This window comes from Nanorana parkeri, unplaced genomic scaffold, assembly GCF_000935625.1.
Source record: "Nanorana parkeri isolate BGI_ZX_2015 unplaced genomic scaffold, ASM93562v1 scaffold551, whole genome shotgun sequence".
NCBI lineage: Eukaryota > Metazoa > Chordata > Amphibia > Anura > Dicroglossidae > Nanorana > Nanorana parkeri.
In genome coordinates this window covers 275,932-296,470 of record NW_017306819.1, presented here as the reverse complement: position 1 = coordinate 296,470, position 20,539 = coordinate 275,932, and the positions used below count along the sequence as shown (strand labels likewise).

Genomic DNA, 20,539 nt, shown 5'->3' with positions numbered 1-20,539 from the left:
CCTCTCAGTGGTCACAATGTGATATCTGATAGGTGTATATATGTGTACGCACATGTACGTACACACACACACACGTACATACGCACACACACACGTACGTACGTACGCACACACACACACACACGTACTTACGCACGTACACACACACACACACACACGTACTTACGCACGTACGCACACACACACACACTTTTTCAAATGACCTCCTACTAGTTTGAGGTAATGTCCCCGTGTTCTTGATCTAAGCCTCATACTAAAAATTCACACACACACACATACGTACACACACGTACGTACGTACGTACGTACGTACACACACACACACGTACGTACGTACACACACACACGTACGTACGTACGTACACACACACACACACACACACACATGTACGTACGTACACGCACACACGTACGTACGCACACACACGTACGTACGTACGTACACACACACACACACCGTACGTACGTACGTACACACACACTTTTTCAAATGACCTCCTACTAGTTTGAGGTAATGTCCCCGTGTTCTTGATCTTAGCCTCATACTAAAAATTCACACACACACACATACGTACACACACGTACGTACGTACGTACGTACGTACACACACACACACACACGTACGTACACACACACACGTACGTACGCACACACACGTACGTACGTACGTACACACACACACGTACGTACGTACGTACACACACGTACGTACGTACACACACACACATACGTACGTACATACACACACGTACGTACACACACACACACACGTACGTACGTACACACACACATGTACGTACGTACACACACACACACGTACACACACACATGTACGTACGTACACGCACACACGTACGTACGTACGTACACACACACCGTACGTACGTACGTACGTACACACACACACACACACACACACACTTTTTCAAATGACCTCCTACTAGTTTGAGGTAATGTCCCCGTGTTCTTGATCTTAGCCTCATACTAAAAATTCTGCCCTCCTGAACAGGTTTCAGTCATGTCCCCCCTTTCTCTTCTTTCCTCCAGACAGAGCGTATTAAGTTCCTGCAGTCTCTCCTGATATATTTTATCCCTCAGACCGTTCTCTACAGAAAGCTGTGCCGGGAAAGAGTTAATCCTGAAAGCTGTGGGAGTGAAGTGAAAAGTTGCTGGTATTACCCTCTAATAGTGATAACTTACTGATGCCAAACTCCATCTGCTCGCTATATTTTTCTAGATCAATCTGGATACTGCTGCGGAAGAAATCCAGTTTGGCTTTTAGCTGCTCGCACTCTGAGGTCATCAGATTCTTCTTTTTGGAAAGCTCCGTGTTGTATCGTAGTAGGTTCACCCTGAAATACACAGCTCGTCAGTGACAACACAGAAAAAGGACATCTGTACTAAACTCCATGGCCTCCCATTTATTAAACCAGGAGGCGACAACCTTGGAACTCTAGCTGTTGTGGAACTACAAATCCCATGAGGCACTGCAAAACTGGCGGCCACAGGCATGACTCCCAGAGGGCATGACGTGATTTGTAGTTTCAGTACAACAGGAGTGCCATTGTTGCCTACCCCCATTTTAAACCATCAGCTGGCCATATACTGGAATATATGATTTGGTCAACCTGCGGGCTGAAGAAAGAAAACATTACAGAGTCCTCCATCAATGTTTTATTGAAGAATCTCCCGTTCTCTTCATTGTATTCTGACAGCAGCCGCCAAAATACCAGAACAGAGCCGGTAGCTATGCCGATGACACTCAAATCTATCTCTCTACTCCACAACTCCCCCCTCTGTGTCCTTGCGTGTCACTAATCTACTATCTGACATGTCAGTCCGGATGTCGCAACACTTTTTAAAACTCAATTTCTCCCACCCCCCTCTGCCAATCCCTGCACTGGCTTCCATCCTCTGCCCCCCTCTGCCAATCCCTCCACTGGCTTCCACTCGCCCAGAGGATAACATTCAAAATATTAACAATCACTTACAAAGCCATCCACAACTCCGCCCCCGGCTATATCTAAGACCTTGTCTCAAAGTATCACCCTAACCGTCCCCTCCGCTCTTCATATGACCTCCTGCTTTCCAGCTCCGTCAACTCCTTCCATGCTCGCCTCCAGGACTTTTCTAGAGCCTCTCCCATCCTATGGAACTCTCCACCCCAACCTGCCCGTCTATCTCCCACTCTGACTGCCTTTAGGCGTTCCCTAAAGACTCATCTCTTCAGGGAAGCCTATCCCACCTCAACCTAACCACTGAACTATCACTTTCTCAAACAATTCATCCCTACACAGCTACCTCCTCATGTATCACTGGCCTCTATCTTTTAGAATGTAAGCCCTCAGGGGCAGGGCCCTCCTTACCATCTTGTCTTGAATTGTATTGTGATTGTAATGTCTTCCTTATATTGTAAAGCGCTGCGCACACTGTTGGCGCTATATAAATCCTGTATAATAATAGCTCATTGGCTACCCACTCTGTTCGTTTAAAGATTTTCCGATCTCCTCCGTTAATCAGCTGACCGAGTGCCAACAGTGACACCCACTGTGCACATTTTGGCCGGTTCATCAAGAACCAAAACCAATTCTATAGATAACACATTTCAAAACATATATGTAGAAACAGAGAAATCACGCGTGTGTATAAAAGCGATCCAGCATGTAGCATGGTGATGGAGGCCTGTTGGAGATAAATTATGTCTTACATGGTGGCACGTTGTCCCATCTGCAGCTTGGCACAGTCCTCTTTCAGCATTCGTATTGTGTGCCAGATCTGTCCCCACACTCTGCGGAGCTGCACGTAGGTCAGGGGGGGTTTGGGGTCCTGCACTGGAGACAAATAATAGAAAGGACAGAGTCACTTACCCATCGTTGTAAGATTAGGGATGGAAGGACTACACACCCTCACCCCGTATAACCAATGCACAGCAAAAATACATTTATGGGAGCTGTTTAACCCCTTAAGGACCAAGGCCTTTTGTCCGTACTTGATACCGAACAACCGGTATTGGTGCATCCCTAAAAATTACAAGGATGTGCTCACCCGAAGTTCCGAGCTGGCCAGCTGTCACGGTGCTACTTCCAGCCTGTCCCCTCCTCCGCAGCACATTGGAACGTTCGTCAGCGTTCTCATGTCTATATACAGTGTATAGAGATGACAATTATCTAGACCTTAGACCACTGCAGAGGAAGGGGAGACACTAAGAAGAAGCCAGCTCGGAGATTTGGGTCAGTACATCTGTGTTTTTTTTTTCTACATAGACACAAACGAGCAGTTAACCACCCTTGCAGTGCTGGTGTAGCCTCACTGAAAGGGTACATTTAAAAAACAAAAACAAATCCTGGGGGGGTCTCCTTTAATAAACAGAGTCAATTATTTTTTATTTCTTTAGTGTGTCTTTTACATTTGCCTGGAGTTACCTCCAACCATCAGTATCAATGTTAGTCTTATAAAGAAAAAGTCTGAAGAAGTGATACTCACACACGTAGGCGACGTTATCAGGATGAGGGCGGTGTGAAATTTGGGGTTCATACATTGTCTTCCGGTTATCAAAGAGAAATATCAGGTCACATTCCCCCTGGCGACTGTCACTGACCTGCAGAAAAATAATGAGGGATATAAGAGGGGATGGGGGTTTTCACACTCTCAGGTGGTTTGGAGCTCAGGAGAAGGTAAAGTACAGAGAATTGGCTATATTTGTGGTGAGAGACAAACTCATGGAGATTTTTGTTTGTTGCTTTGATTAGGGGCCTGTTGCCGGACAGGCCAGAAGTGATGTCACGTCACTAACCTGACATCACTTCCGGCCAGTCCGACATCAGACGAGCAGCATCGCTGATGGGGCCCCAGTCCCGGCCCCATGTCTCGAAGCTGCTGGAGCGACAATGCTGGGGCCCTGCGCTGCTAGGGCCAGGCCTGCGCCTCCTCGCCCTTCACCGTCGGCCGATAGTCATGTAAGGGACCCGGGCGGGCACCCCAGACCCCTTACATGAGTATCGGCCGTACCCCCCTGATGGCTGCCCTGAATATTGACATACCACATTGGTCTTACTTAGAGGCGGTGTTTGGAGCTCAAGTTATTGGCTATAGAAGGTACACCGGTGATGGAAATGGATAATGCCAGGTAACACGATAAATTATATTTGTTTGTACCCACTTGGGCAGACCCCCTTATGGCAGGGGTAGCCAAACCTCTGGCCTTCCAGCTGTGGTGAAACTACAAATCCCATGATGCATCTCTCTTCGGGAGTCATGTCTGAGAATTTTGCAATGCCTCATGGGATTTGTAGTTCCACCACAGCTGGAGGGCCGGAGGTTTGCTACCCCTGCCTTATGGTCTCTTAAAGAATGTTCATTGTTCTTTCATAGGTGCGATCTATTCAATAAGAAGAAGAATTTTTGAGATGTTCTCACTCAATAGAAAATCTGGCCTCTTCTGACACCTCTCTCACTCTGTAGTTTCCTGTTTTGACTTGGGGGTTGTCTTGCTCTCTACCCCATTTCTATTGGTCCCTTCCCGTCCGCGCCCATGATTGAGTGATGGTCAGTGGTGGATCCAGCCATCTTTACAGACTATTGTAAGTTTATTGAACCAAATAAACTGTACCAAATATTCAAATGCATTTGCATAGGTAAACTATGAACCATTTGTAAATAATTTGTCCCGTGGGAGGAAATCTGTTTTTAGGACACCGCTCCGGGTGTCACCCAGCCTCGGGACGCCCCTGCATGCATTTTAAATATATTTATAAATAAAAATTGTTATACTTTATATAAAAACGAAATATGTTTTGTATGACCTTGTAAGTACCTTAAAAGTCCAAATCCTCTTTTCTTCTTTTTCTATGTTACTATAAAAGTGAACGAACCTTTTTAAAATGCAATGCTTGTAATGCATATTCTGAGCAGAGCACATCTATGACACGGGTGAAATGATCCCATCTCCTCACCATGCTGTCTGCTACGTATTGGATGAGAGGCTGGTGGGGATTCAGGGCCAGCCCTGACGCCTGCAATAGCTCTTGCTCGTCCTCTGGAATTCCCGTGTCCTGTTGTAAGCGGATCTTCAGAGACTGCAGGGTCTCCCCTTCGGTCACCGGGTACATGTGCACGCGGCCAGTCACCATGTTCAGTACGGACAGCAGCTAGGGACAAAAACACCACAGACAAGTCAAAGAATGAGAGAGGAAGTGTAATTGTGTCAGGCCAAGAACATCCACACGGCCATAGAAAGAGCCGCTAACTCATCCTAAGGGGTCACAAGGGTACGAATGCACACTCCTCTGACTCGGACGGGGTGGGGAGGTTATTAAAAGGAGAACTATGGGGTCAGTGTTTTTCCCCATAGTTCTCCTTAGGGTAACGGGAGGACACAAACTAGCGTCCTCCCGTTACCCTAAGCTCAGTATACCGCGAGCTACAGCTCGCGGTATACTGAGACGCCGGAGCGGATCCCGACATAGATGACGGGATCCGCCCAGCTGCGTGAGTGACAGCTGGCTGTGCCTATCTAGAGGCAGAGCCAGCTGTACCCGCCCCCTCCCCGTCCGTTCCGCCAGTCAGCGCTGGCAGATCGGAGCGGGGAGAGGGGAACCCAGCCCCTCCCCCTGTCACGGCAGAGAGCCGTGACAGGATCGAGAGGTGAGCGAACCCGGTATGTGTTCGTTCACCTCCCGATCTACTGAGCCCACCTGTGACAGTCTCATTGTCACAGGTCGGCTAGAACTATGAGGTGAGTGAAAAGCACTCACCTCATAGTTCTCCTTTAATAGCCCCTTGTGAAAAGGGACGGGGCATTGTTTGACGCGGTTTAGTTATAATACATTTTTATTTATTATTGGTATTTATATGGCGCCAACAATTTTTACGCAGCGCTTTACACAGTGCACATTCACATACATAATGATGCTGACGGGTGAACGTGCCTCTCCTCTCGTGTATGCGGCCGACTGTCCACAATACAACTGTTTCCAAATGTCACTCGCACTCCATACGGGCTTAGAACATAGAAGTATCGGTGGTGCTCGAGGTGATCGCACGGATGGCGCCGTGCAAACACTAGAACTAATCATATGAACCAGTGGCGTAACAATCGCCATAGCGACCCGGGCGGCTGCTATGGGGACTGGGCACAGGGGGGCCCGGCCAGGGCATCCCTCTGATGCCGTGTGGGCCGCCTGGGTCGCTATGGCATGTAAGGGTGCTGGCTGTCACTGACACAGCTCAGCAGCGGCGTCTCCCCTCATAGCCGCTGCGGAGCTGTGTCAGTGACAGCCAGCAGCTACGGCAGAAGAGGCCGGCGTTCGCAGTGAAGGAGGCGTGGCACGCCTAAGAGCAACCCCGCCTCCTCTTACATCACTTGCCAGCGACCCAAGAGCAGGTGGGGCCAGTGATGTAAGAGGAGGCGGGGCCCGTCGATAGAAGAGGAGGCGGGGCCCGAGGACGGAAGAGGAGGCGGGACCCCAGCGACCACAAAGGCGGACAGTGCTGACAGGTAAGAGGTGTCCAGCCCATCTGAGACCCTGCAGAGCCCACTATAGAGAGTCTGTGGTGGGCTCTGCAGGGTCACTCGCAGGTGGGCTCTGCAAGTGGCATAACTAGCAATCACGGGGCTCCATACAAAATTTTGCTATGGGGCCCTGTGATTTCGCCCCTGATATGAACCATATGATGTACCTGTACCTCCTGATCCTGAAGTGGTTCTACCAACATCAATATGGCTGCCGTGTCATTTTTTTCAGCAGGTGGGGGGTGCTTTCGAGTACGAGTGATGCGGGTGGCTTTAGAGCAGCCTGATCACTTGTACTCGTCTCTGAAGGTGACTTAAGGGCTCATTCATATAGTCGTGCACATCCCTACTGCATGCATACACGCAAATCTGCAAATCCTCACAGGTCTGGGTGCCCGCACTTACTGAATGCCCGTGTGAAGGAGTACAGGGGGGTGCACAGTGTGTGTATTGCTCTCACGTTTCACGAATCTGAACTTTTTATTTGCTTAGTCACAGCGACGTCACTTTTTATTTGCTTAGTCACAGCGATGTCACTTTTTATTTGCTTAGCCACAGCGATGTCACTTTTTATTTGCTTAGCCACAGTGATGTCACTTTTTATTTGCATTTTAATTTTTTTATATGGCAGTCACATTGTTATACAAAAGCTCCTCTCACATCACTCACAGCTTGAAAGATTCAGTCGTTGCTTACCTTAAGGTTAAGAATGGCATCCAAGGCTTGGAAACAGCCAACATCTGGATTTTGGGGATCCGTGCCCCTTTGTCTGGGGTGTGCCATTAACATGCACTGCAGCCAACGCTCTAGTTTACTAGCCAGGACCCTAAGATAGGAAAATAGAGTTTTTGCATGCTCACTAACGAGTAGCTCCGACACATCCACTTCCCATCACAAGAAATGTCCCTATTCAGCTTCATGAAGACACCCACCACTTTAACCCCTTAAGAATAAAGGCCTTTTTTTCATTTTTTGTGTGCATGTTATAATCCACATTTTAGGCCTGGGAAATTACTTAAAACCCCCAAAACATTATATATTTTCTGAAAGCCAAGTCCCTATAAAATTAAAATGATGGCAGTTGCAAATTTTTATGTTGCATGATATTAGCGCAACTCCTTATCAAACCCAAAATTTAATGAAAAATGCACCTAAATGTCCCAAAACACAATTAAATACCCATTTTTTTAAAATTTAAAATATAAAAAGATGAGGTTACAACGAGTACATAGATACCCAACATGCCGAGGTTAAAAATTGTGTGCGTCCATGAAACTGCAGCAAAATTCAGTACCCCAAAAAGTCCACAGATGACGCTTTAAAAGCCTCCACACGTCATCAGTTTAGAGATACGTGTAAATATTGGCCCTAGAATTATTGCTCTCACTGAGGCGTGCGCGGCGATATCAAATGGTAGTGCTAGTGCAATTGTCGTTTTTATACGTAGGCGCACCCAACGCGTGGTTACGTGAAGATGCGCGTCCTCGTGGGGGCGGGAACTTTTAAAAAATGTTTTTCATTATTTTTACATTTATTTTATTTAATATTAATTTGAAAAACTGTTTTCTTTTCTAATGTACTCCTGTGACCCAAAGTCAGAATACAGTGGGCTACAACCCACTACATGCGGACAGCACAGAGACGTGCTGCAACCGGAAAGGATCCCGACAATGTCCACCCGGCTTCCTGATTGACAGCTGGATCTGCCTCTCTAAAGCTAGAGTCAGCCGTGCCCGCCCCCTCCCATCCATATTCCCCCAATGAGCATTTAAGGAACAGAGAAGGGAGGGGGGAATCCCTGCGAGGTAGTGGAGACGGACAGTCACCATTCTCTGCAGGGGAAGACCGTGAGCTGAGCGATCAGCAGTCACATGATCGCTCAGCTCTCGATGTATAGATACAGTATGCGACAGCTGCAGAAATGTGCTGGCTCCAAGTATATATTTTACTCTCCTGATTCTTCTCCTTTAATATACAGTACATGGAGGATGGGGAAATTAGTAGTTTCGAGAAAGAAGATCAGATTGTTTTCATGCTTTCAGCTCACATGAATGGACAAGGACATGGCATTTCTGGCAAGATTGGCAGGTATTTCCTGTACTTGCTGAAAAATGAAAACGAATGCAGCCACCACATATAAAACTGGTAAGCTGTAATAGATCACATGTTTGTTCTTGGGTTTAGATATCCTTTAAGACCTTGGTTCGCAACTGGCGGGTCGTGACCCGGAAACCCCATTTTCAGTGGGTCACCGCATGCTTTCCACTTTTCTAGGCGAGAGGCCTGACAGTGCCCCTAGCGCAGCACTGTCAGTTCTCTCGCCAAGCAGCCATTTCAAAATATGCTGCCCGGCGCTGAGTGTCAGCTTGAGGTGGGGTGAGGCTATGGCCGCGAGGGAGCTCATAAGTGCACGGCTTACACCCCCCCTCCTATAGAAGTGTCATGGTGACATCACATTCTGGCTCCCGACACCTCTACAGGGCACTCAAGGGAGCTGTACAAGCAATGCACATATGGATGGAGCTTCGTCACAGCACAGCAGCCCACACGGGACCCCAGGCTAAGGATCCACTCCAGTTCTCATAAGGTAGGGAGACTGGGTGAACCTTAAAAAAAAATTTAATTTAATAAAAACCTTTTTGGCGTGTCTGTGAGAATGTCTGTGAGCGTGTAAGATCGTGTCAGTTGTTGCTATGCAATGAATGCACTGTAAAGCACCGTGCATTCTGGTTGTGGGAGGTATGTTGCATTGCCATTCATTTGAATGATACCCCGAACGCGCCTCCCACCCACAGTTCATATGCCCGCACCAAAACGCGCGGTACCCTAATGTCGCACATCCTATTGCAGTGCGACTTGGGTCGCGACTTAATGACCAAGGGCAAATGTGGGTCCTGAGGTTACACAGGTTGAGAACCATTGGTTTAAGAGAAATAAATATGATGCAAACTTGGCATGTTACTTTCAAGTCTTTTAAATGAAATGTTCCAGCGGGTGAGGTCTTTAGGTAGAGTAGAATGCATCAGTCCCTCATGCCATAAAAACTCTTATGTACCTGGTAGCAAATTATTTATTATCTGCACACTGACTGCGCCACATGTTCAGTACAATGTACAGATGTCAGGAAAGAAGGCGGGTGATGAAATGACGCAACTCCAGCAAGCACCCGCAGGAGTTACATCATCAGTGCCTGCACCAATGGGTGAAGCAAGACGACGGACCTAGAGGGAGATAACATGGCATCGGTGGGGGCAGAGTGGATGCGGGGAGCTCACATCACTGGAGGAGGCGCAGGAGTTACATCATCAGTGCCTGCCCCAATGGGTGAAGCAAGACGACGGACCTGGAGGCAGATAACATGGCATCGGTGGGGGCAGAGTGGATGCGGGGAGCTCATATCACTGGAGGAGACACTTGCATGTTACGGCAAATGCTGGCTGTCCTCACCGCAGTTTAATTCCGCTTTAGGGACACACAAACATGGAACTAAAACATTTCCTACCAAGTCAGAGATGCCCATAAATAGGATCATAGGCATGGTATGGAGGCAGATAACAATACAGTAAACAATCAATCAGGGTCAGTCTTACGGGTTCAGGTGATTGGGCGTTGGCAGAACACTGGAGAACCTCGCTGATTCTGACAGATCTTCGTACACCACAATGTGTTCATTGCTTTTTTCTCGTACCTTTGCATGCCTGAGCACCAATAATACACAAATGTAATTTCAATGGGAAAGATTATAACATAATAGTACACTAAAGACTGCTTCCAACATAATAGCCCAATCTAGCTTTACCTCACCCAGCCCGCTCTCACCCAATACATTGGGGCTGCGCTGGGTGTTTTTTCCAGTGCAGCTGCAATGCAAGGCAAGGTAATAAGTAGGGATGCACCGATACCGGTTTTTCGGTATCTAGAATGAGTACAGATATTTTGCTTTCGGTACCAGCCGATATCAAATACCGATACTTCCGCTGGCATGGAGCAAGCTTCCCGGGCAATAAGGAAGCCGGCTCCATGTTGTTTGGCCAGTTTGATTGTGATTGGCCGGGAAACCGGCTTCCCAGCCAATAAGCAAGGAGCCGGCTGTTCAGCAGGCTCGATGCTGATTGGCCTGGGAAGCCAGCTTTCCAGCCAATAAGCATGGAGATGGCTTCCTGGCCAATCAGGAAGCCGGGAGGCAGGTCATTACTCGCCACCCGGGCTTCCTGATTGCCCAGAAAGCCGGCTCCATGTTCCCCTACGGCACAGTATTCGAAAAGGTATTAGAACATTTGGGCGAGTATAAGTTACCCAAATACTGGCTATCGGCACTGATACTAGTATTGGTATCGGTGCATCCCTAGTAATATGCCTTGTTCCAGAAGGACTCAGTGCGGTTTTTTGAGTGCAGTGCAGCGTGACATGGTACGACAACAGTTGTAAACCAGATCTGAACATCTTCTGTCCTAGCAAAGGGTTAAAGATCTTGTAGCATTGTATGTTCATGACATGAAGCTCAGAGTGTCCCTAGACTTTTTATGGGGACAGAAGGCGTTTCCTATCTTTTAGAAATTGTACAAAGAAGCTACAATGGCTCCAGCTACACAGACACATTGAATGGAGGATACATATTTTTTTTTAGTTATGATGTGTGAATAGGAACACATAGGAGACAAACAAAGGCGTTCTCTGAAATATGGCTGCATGGTAATGCTTTTTGTGGCAATTCCTATGCCATCCAGTGGTGGGAATTCCATGCAAATGGCATTCGCCCAGCATATGACATAAGCTGAAGTCTTATAAATCCTCCCCTCGAAGTCCCTGGTATGCAGGTGATGACACTATACCAGCCACCTAAAATAGAAGGATTTCCTTACCACTGCACTGGCTGCCAGTTGGGAAGAAAAGGCCGAAATCCTGTAATACATTCAAACGTCAGGGTGCCGAAACTCCAGTAATCCACAGTGACCGTGTACTTCTGCTGTTCCAATAATTCCGGGGCCTGAAACAGAACGAGTAACAGAACTAAATACCGAGGATGGCACCCAGCAAGTGTGGGAAAAAAACACAGCAGTCTGGGGTCCTTCTGTACTTGTATATGAAAGCTGTGACTCCCTTATGAATAGATTTGCACCATCATGTGATCATAAAGCTGTCCATACACATGCAACAAATGTACGTCTATATTGCAGCATTATTTCCCATTCGGGCAGGTGAACATTTTACACCCGGTGTTCTATCGAAAGTTCCAACTCGTCGAGTTCTCCAAAGACCTGACTTCCGGTTTAGTTAGAAGTAAGATTAGTCTGACGATAGTTCATTATAATACTTTATCGCTTTATCGCTGTGTAGTATGTGTATAGGGAAATGCAGCGGGTGGCGCACGTGCAGTAGAGCCTTCTCGACCAAACCTCTTACTTCTAACTAAACCGGAAATCAGGTTGTTGGAGGTCTGGAGGAGTTGCAGTTTGACAGAACACCGGCTCCATTTCAGATAGGCATAAAAGAAGTTACAATGTTCATAAATGTTTCTCTCTTCTTCTGTATTGTGTTTTCCTGCAGAAATCTTGATAATTCCCCCCCGACCACCACAATGACACTACTTCATGTTCTCAAACAAGTCCCCAATTCAGTTTTTTCTTTAGCCGGAACTATGAGGTTAAATGTTTTCCACTTAGATTTCCTGTTTGATAATGATGACTAAGCTATGAGAAATTCTTTCTTCAAAAGCCCTTGCAGAGCTTTGGCCGTGCTAGAATAGATTTATAAACAACCGTTTCAGCGTGCGTTTCCTTTCCCACAGAAGCTGCCACAAACAAACATTAGCAGACATATTCGGTTAAAGTGACACTACACTCAGGAGTTAAATCTTAAAAATACATTCAGGTACCTTAAAGTGACATTAAAGTCAAATTATTTTTTCCCTCCCCCCAATGTTAGTGTCAGCACTTACCTTAAATGATGTCTCTTAATCCGATCATCTTCTTCTTTCCTGATGTTTTCATCTGTCCCTCCAGCGGTGCGGCGGCTCTCCGATCCAGCGCTGACTCCTCTGTCCTTGCTGGCACTTCCTGTCCCACGGTGTCTGCATGCGGGTGCACGCGTCCATAGACTTACCTTGTGTCTCTCCTCATCTCCCGGCCGAAAATCCGAACTGCGCATGCGCCCGCCCCAAGATGCTTTGCGGCTGCCCGAGCAGTTTCGGATTTCCTGACGGGAGCGCGCTTTGGAGACGGGGTAAGTTTAAACCGCTGTTAAAGCGTTTAAAAAAAAAAACTTTTTCATTATGAACAACAATGTATCTTATTTGTGTATCACTCGGCTGTAGATCCTCCAATCATCTCTGAATTGGGGCTGACACTGTCCTTCCTTCTGGAACGGTGGCTACTTTTGTTCCCCATGGTTCCTGTGTGTGTTGTAAAGTAGTCACCGCTCCAAGCTCGCTCCTGGGATGGACTACAATATCAGTACAGGTTCAGTAAACTAAACCTGAGATTGTAGTCCATCCCAGGAGCAAGCTTGGAGCGGTGACTACTTTACAGCACACACTAAAAATTACATCAGCACACAGCTCTGAATGCTGATATGAAATCATCTCACATTAGTTAGCTTAAAGGAGAACTATGGGGTTAAGGCTTTTCCCCATAGTTCTCCTTAGGGTAACGGGAGGACACAAACTAGCGTCCTCCCGTCACCCTAGGCTCAGTATACCGCGAGCTGCTGCTCGCGGTATACTGAGACGCCGCAGCTGAAGCGGATCCCGACAATTATGCCGGGATCCGCCCAGCTGCGTGACTGACAGATGGCTCTGGCTATCTAGAGGCAGAGCCAGCTGTACCCGCCAGTCCCCCGTCCGTTCTGCCAGTCAGCGCTGGCGGATCGGAGCGGGGAATCCAGCCCCTCCCCTATCACGGCAGAGAGCCGTGACAGGATCGAGAGGTGGGCGAACCTGTGACAGTCTTATTGTCACAGGTCGGCTGGAACTATGAGGTGACTGAAAAGCACTCACCTCATAGTTCTCCTTTAAACAATTTTTACTTACAATTTTCTTTTTTCCACTTCCTGGCCCTCTTTGGCAAAAGTGATGTAATCGTGCCCAAGCATTGCACCCTGGAAAGGTTACATCAGCAGAGCATTGCCCGGAAATCTCATCTGTAATCTCACGAGATCGCAGGGAAAGGCATTTTCCTCCCCTGAGATGATGTGCATGGTCACATGTCCTAGTCACATGTGCCAGAGTTCCAGGAAGTAAAGGGAGATAGATTGATCTGCCCTTAGTAAAGCAATGGCCACAGTGAGAAGAATGGGGAGGAAAAGAGAAATAAGGTATGTAAAGAATACAACGCCAGCAATTATCTAGAAGTATCTGTTTGTAGATTGTCATTACAAAAGTTTTCTAAAGGCGAGTTTGTTGTCATTTCAAAGATAAAAGGTAAAGTTCCTCTTTAAGGTTTTAAAATGACCTTCATCTGAATGTATTCTGTATATCTGTGTGTGGCGGGATGAATAGAAATAGTATATTACTTACTTGAACTTCCCTGTTGAACCCCACCCCGAGTACTTCCACATTCCCATCAGAATGGCTCACATACATTCTTGCATACTTTAGAGGAGTTGGCTACTTACCAGATACTGCAGGGTGCCCACAAAGGAGGTGCAGAGACTGCCCTGGTCCAGTTCCTTGGCATACCCCAAGTCTATTATCTTATGAATCAGCTAGAAATGAGAAATTTACAAAATACAGATGAAAAAAAAAAAAAATGAAAATGATTCTTTGAAACCTTTATTCTGTCCTTTTTGATAAAGGGATATTTACAGTAAATCTGTGGCCAGCCTTTGGACATTTAGGTATTTACTAGGGATGCACTGATACCAAGTACAGTGCTCGGTACAAGTACAGATACTCTTCGAGCTCCAAGACTAGACTAGAGAAAAATTTAAACGTTAGGAGGCGGCTGTCATTAGTAAGGAGCACACGGAGCTCCCGGGATTTGTACATCTCTGTCATAATGTATGATTTTGTTTTTATAAACAGATATAAAAGGATGCACCGATACCACCATTTTTCCAAGCACAGGTACTGATACTTGCCCAAGTACTCACAGATACGAGTACTGATACATTTTTATTTATTGTCATGTGACAGTTTTTCTAAAACAATACAGACTAATGATTTCAGGACAGTGGTGGAGCGCCAGAGCCAGGTCCCAGCTGCAACCGCTGCAACCCTGGTAGTTCTCATGAAAATGACAAGTATCGGCATTGGAACTTGGAAAGTATCGGTGCATCCCTAGTATTTACTGCACATATTGTTAGCACGTAAATGAGCTTTCAAACAATCCTTGGCTGACCCCTGTAGCTGCAGGCACTATGGGGCGATATATCCTCAAACTTCACAGCAGAAGCTCTAAATTTCTTCTATCAGCAGCATATTTCTTCCTATTGAACCTACAAGAGCTTCTGTTCTGTTTTGTTTTTACAGTAAAGAAGTAAAGGCTGATACGTCACTGCTGGTAGGGGAAGCAAGGCGAGCGGAGATGTTGAGACTGTGCTGGTAGGGGGGCAGGGGGAGCTGGGATGCTTAAATACTGCTGGAGAGGGAGCAAGGGGAGCATGGAAGCAGCTATGCGGAGTCACAGCTGGACAGCGGGAGCTGGGATACTTAAAGGAGAACTATGAGGCGAGTGATTTCCACTCACCTCATAGTTCTAGCCGACCTGTGACAATGAGACTGTCACAGGTCGGTTCAGTAGATTGGGAGGTGAGCGAACACATACCGGCGTTCGCTCACCTCTGGATCCTGTCACGGCTCTCTGCCGTGATAGGGGAGGAGCTGGATTCCCCCCTCCCCGATCCGCCAGCACTGACTGGCGGAACGGACAGGGGAGGAGACGGCTGTCACTCACGCATCTGGGCGGATCCAGACATAATTGTCGGGATCTGCTTCAGCTGCGCCGTCTCAGTATAGCCGAGTATAGCTGTATAGCTACTGCTCGCGGTGTACTGTGGCGTCTACAGCTCGCGGTATACTGAGCTTAGGGTGACGGGAGGACGCTAGTTTGTGTCCTCCCGGTACCCTAAGGAGAACTATGGGGAAAAGCCTTAACCCCATAGTTCTCCTTTAAATGCTGCTGGAGAGGAAGGGGAGCAGGGATGCAGAGTCATAGCTGGAAAGGGGAGCTGGGATACTTAATTACTGCTGGAGAGGAAGCAAGGGGAGCAGGGAAGCGGAGTCACAGCTGGAAAGGGGGTTGTTGGGATATTAAATACTGCTGGCGAGGGAGCAAGGGGAGCAGAGAAGCAGGCATGCGGTGTCACAGCTGGAAAGGGGGTTGTTGGGATATTTAAATACTGCTGGCAAGGGGGCAAGGGGAGCAGAGAAGCAGGCATGCGGATTCACAGCTGTAAAGGGGGTTGTTGGGATACTTAATTACTGTTGGAGAGGGAGCAAGGGCAGCTGGGATGCGGAATCGCTGCTGGGAAGGTGAAGCAGGAGGAGTTGAGCTGCTGTGTTCTTGTTCTGTGTTTGCATTACAGAATGAAAGTCAATGCTTTTAGTGGAATCAAGGCGAGCGGAGGTTTTAGAGGGGGGAGAAGGGGAGCTGAGATGCTAAGTCATTGCTAAGAAAGGGGGGATCAGATGCTTAGTTACTGTTGGAGAGGAAAGTAAGGGTAGCTGGAATGCTGAATCACTGCTGGGAAGGGGGAGCAGGGGGAGCTGAGCTGCTGTGAAGTTAAAGGGTAAAAGGTTATTAGTATATAATAAAATAACAGCAGCTCTAGCATCTTTGTATTCTCCATTAAGGGATTGTTCACAAAGACATTTGGCATCAGCGTTCCATACATTTAGCAAGTGCAGACTAGTGCTTGTGACACCTTCAGCAAGCACTTTACAGGCTTTTTTGGTACCAATCAACAACTACCCACATCAACCCTCCCTCCAGAATTATAGACCATCAACAATGCAATGTATCCAAAGGCTTCAATGCCTGATGAACGTTGCTCGCAGTGGCAAAATCAAAGCACAGCGATGCAAATGTGAATGGCCACCAATGTATTCACTTACATTTGCAATAGCAAACACCGCACTTGCAAAGTGGTTTCAATTAGGGATGCACCGATACCGTTTTTTCGGTATCGAATACGGATATTTTTTTTCAGTACTCGCCGATACAGTGTACCGGTGCCTTGTGCCCCGATTATCAGGAAGTCGGGCGGTGGATCATGATCCGTCACCCAGCTTCCTGATTACCTGTGAAGCCGATGTTCTAGCTGCCTGGCTTCCTGACCGATCAGGAAGCCAGGACGCGAGGCATGATGTGCTGCCCGGCTTCCTGATTGGTTAGGAAGCCAGGCTGCCTGTCAACAAGTGAAGCTGGCTTCCTATCCAATCAGGAAGCCGGGCGGCACGTCATGACCCGCCTCCCGATTGGCAAGGAAGCTGGCTTCACTTGTTCCTAGGCAGCCTGGCTTCCTGACCAATCGGGAAGCTGGGAGGCGGGTCATTACGTACCGCCAGGCTTTCTGATTGGTTAGGAAGCCAGGCTGCTTAGCAACATGTCAAGCCGGCTTCCTAGCCAATCAGGAAGCAGGGAGGCAGGTCATAACCCACCGCCCGGCTTCCTGATTGGAAAGGAAGCCGGCTCTATGCTCCCTCGGCACTGCCAGTCAGAGGGAGATCTCCTTCTGACCGGAAATTGTGGTATCGGAGCGTTTGGGTGAGTACTAGTATCGGTGCATCCTTGTTTCAATGCTTCATAGAACATCTGTTCATTGTGCACGCTCATGCAGGGACCTGCTCCCAGGAGGGTCAGGTGTTGCGCGTAATTGCGTGCAGTCGCCTGTACATTTCTATGGGGGGACGCGACTGCACACGGTTACACACCGTCCCGAACCTTCACATCCATGCAGGTCCAGGCACCCCCACTTGGATGCAGACCTTGTGTGCCCAAGTGTAGGCACCCGGATTTGCACGGATATGCAGGTTTGGGTCAGCGTATAGCCCTGTCCTCTCATAGAGAGTTACAGTCGGCTGCACTCAAATATATGCAGCACCTGTCCCTCCCGTGAGCAGGTCTCTGCATGGGTATACACGCCATGCGAATGTGCACGCCTCAGTGAATGAGCTCTCAATCGTATGGCAAACACCTGTTATTAAAAGCCAAATGAAAAGTATCCTAAATGTTATAAGCTGGAATTCCTTTTCATAATCCGTCAGCACTATGTCACATGGTAACTTACCCTGCCCTCCCCTTGCTGCAGCACGATGTTCTCCGGCTTCAGATCTCTGTGGATAATTCTATTCTCATGGAGATACCGCAGAGCCGAAGCTGTAAGAGAAGCAAAATATGCTGTTCAATATGCAACGCCGCAGCAATAATCAGTGATAATAAGCTCATAAGACGTAAAAGGTAAATAAGAAGTGGAGGAGTCTGTGGGCACGGTTTTGCCATTTTCCCCTACTTCCAACAATAGGCAAGGCTTAACCCATGTCTTGGGCCTCATTCACACGAGAAAAAGCCGGCACGTACAGCTCCGTGCTGAGTGCACGGCCGTATCGGGCAGCTCCGGGGAAGCACTGGGGCTGAGTGTGATTAGTATGCAGCCCCTGTCCTTCTCTTTGGGAGTACGCGGCAATACGCCGCCCTACGCTCACCCGCCCTGCAAGTCCATGCGGACTTGGTGTCCGTACTCGTATGATGTCAGGATGGATCCTGTCTGTGTCCGAGCCGGGACACACGCACCCGTACGGACCTGCACTTGGTGTGAGCGTAGGGTGGCGTACGGCCGCATACTCCCAGAGAGAAGGACAGGGGCTGCGTACTAATCACACGCAGCACCTGTCCTTCCCGGGAGCTGCCCGATACGGCCGTGCACGCAGCACAGAGCTGTATGTGCCGGCCGTTCCTCGTGTGAATGAGGCCTTGAAGTAACATTAACCGCTCTAACTTTTTTTTTATAATAAATCCGGATCAAACAAATAAAATCGCCCAGCAAAATATTTCTTTACATTTTTGCCCAAACACTTTCAGTCATCATGTTTCTAAACAGCTCGAACTCCCTCATCTCGGCTTCCCTGGGCTGCCTGTCCAGTACAAGATCACAAGGAACAGCTCAGCCACCAGAGGACAGCAGTTTGTTTTATTCTATGTAAGATTTGCAGTTTGAGTTTAGTGAAAGCGTATCTAAACCCAAAAACTAAAATGTAATACATTGCAGCTTACCAGTCCTTAGATGTGGTGGCTGCATTAGTTTTTTGTTTTTTTTCAGACTTTATCTTGTTTATTTTCACCTGGCAATCCGGTCAGTAACACAATTCCTGTGCTAGGGTGACACTATCTACTCACTGTACTGTGTCTATGGAGGAGCAGCGTTGTCACCCAAGGGAACTCTCCTGATTTGAACTACAAACAACTGCTCTCCTCATCTTCATTACCTTACGTGAAGTTGTTTTTGTAGTTCAGAGGATAGATGGGAAAGCTGAAAACCATGTTTGAGATTTCAGTTCAGCCCACAGGAAGTTGGTAAGCACACTGGGTTTCTATCAGGATCAAAAGGAATGTTTCTGTACTAGTGCAGCCACCACATCGAACGCCTCATGCACACTATGTTAAAAAAACATGAGTCTAGGTGCATTTGGAGCTGACTGAATGTACACCTGGACGTCCAGCAGCATCTAGGTGCATTCAGTCTAGCTCAGTCTACCCAAACTAGAAATTTCTACGTCCCGGGCCTGTTCAGCCCGGTTTAACACAACGAAACACTTGTAAAATGCATGTGAGCCCAGCAACAACTAAACACAGGACAAAGTGATCTGGGAAGCATAGATTTGTTTATACTTACCAGATCACTTCTCTTATGTTTAAACTCAGCCAGCTAGTGTGCATGAGGCCTGCGGACTGGTAAGATTTTTTGGATTTAGATTACCTTAAAGTGATACTAAACTCAGGAGTTAAATCTTAAAAATGCATTTGAGAACCTTAACTACAAAACAAAAATGTATCTTATTTGTGTATCACTCGGCTGTAGATCCTCCAATCATCTCTGAATTGGTGCTGACACTGTCCTTCCTTCTGGAGGGGGGCTACTTTTGTTCCCCATGGTCCTTGTGTGTGTTGTAAAGTAGTCACCACTCCAAGCTCCAAACATTCCTAAAGGTGTGTTTGTTGGTATTTTAAAAGGAAGGGTAAAGGTCCGCTTTAATATTTAAGGTACTTGAATGTATTTTTCAGATTTAACTTCTGTAGCTAGCTAAGGGTCAGGATGTAGCACGGATGTCGGGAGCTGCAGTGAGACACGTCTGCTCAGTCTCACATCCCGGCCACGCCCTTAACTTCTGAGTTTAATGTCACTTTAAAGTTTGTTCTTAGAAAAATAAATGCTGATTGGTTATCATGGCTTGTTGTGGTTTGCATATGACTCTATTACAAAATATAAGCCAGTAGTTGTGTGCAGTTGGAATCATACTCACAGATATCACTCAGGAGAGTAAGGATCGATCCTTCTTTTAGCCCACAACAATTTTCATATTGATTCAAGTGCTACATAGAAGAAAAATCAATCAATCAATCAATCAATGCAGGAAAATAGAGGAATATTCCAAACCAGTTCCAAGTTATTTTCCAATGCCTAGATAAGAGTTACATTATATTTTGCTAAATGACATACACGTGTGTTTTATGTGGACAGGCTACATCCTGGAGTATTGTTATGTGCCAAGAGACTGATCTAGTAATACCCTTGCGCAGCACATTTAATGCAAAAAAAAAAAATGGATGAGACGTATTTTTAATACTGACTGATGTACTTCTTTTAGCATGGGCAGAAGTTAAAAGGAAGCACGAATCTTTCAGTTTGGTTGCTATGAGCAAGCGAGACAAAAAAGGCAACCACGAATTTATAACTAGCTTCCTAATGTAAGGTGTTCATCATGGAAAGGGCATTTCACAGAACAATACAAATACAAACATTTCCCAGCATTCCTATCAGCTACCCCCACCCCCCCCCCACAAAAAAAAAAAATTATCCCCCATATATTTTCA

At 47.1% G+C, this 20,539-nt stretch overlaps 1 protein-coding gene across 1 annotated transcript in view; it reads right to left on the bottom strand.

Moving 5' to 3' along the window:
* IKBKB (inhibitor of kappa light polypeptide gene enhancer in B-cells, kinase beta) overlaps nucleotides 1-20,539 on the bottom strand; it is a 45,378-nt gene that overhangs the window by 13,986 nt on the left and 10,853 nt on the right. The window contains exons 5-14 of the mRNA XM_018561938.1: nucleotides 19,969-20,038; nucleotides 17,739-17,827; nucleotides 14,124-14,213; nucleotides 11,375-11,499; nucleotides 10,103-10,210; nucleotides 7,209-7,338; nucleotides 4,954-5,148; nucleotides 3,485-3,599; nucleotides 2,709-2,832; nucleotides 1,202-1,353 (exon numbers count right to left, since the gene is read on the bottom strand). Coding sequence (XP_018417440.1) covers nucleotides 1,202-1,353; nucleotides 2,709-2,832; nucleotides 3,485-3,599; nucleotides 4,954-5,148; nucleotides 7,209-7,338; nucleotides 10,103-10,210; nucleotides 11,375-11,499; nucleotides 14,124-14,213; nucleotides 17,739-17,827; nucleotides 19,969-20,038 — 1,198 coding nt within the window. The remainder of the gene's footprint in view (nucleotides 1-1,201; nucleotides 1,354-2,708; nucleotides 2,833-3,484; nucleotides 3,600-4,953; nucleotides 5,149-7,208; nucleotides 7,339-10,102; nucleotides 10,211-11,374; nucleotides 11,500-14,123; nucleotides 14,214-17,738; nucleotides 17,828-19,968; nucleotides 20,039-20,539) is intronic.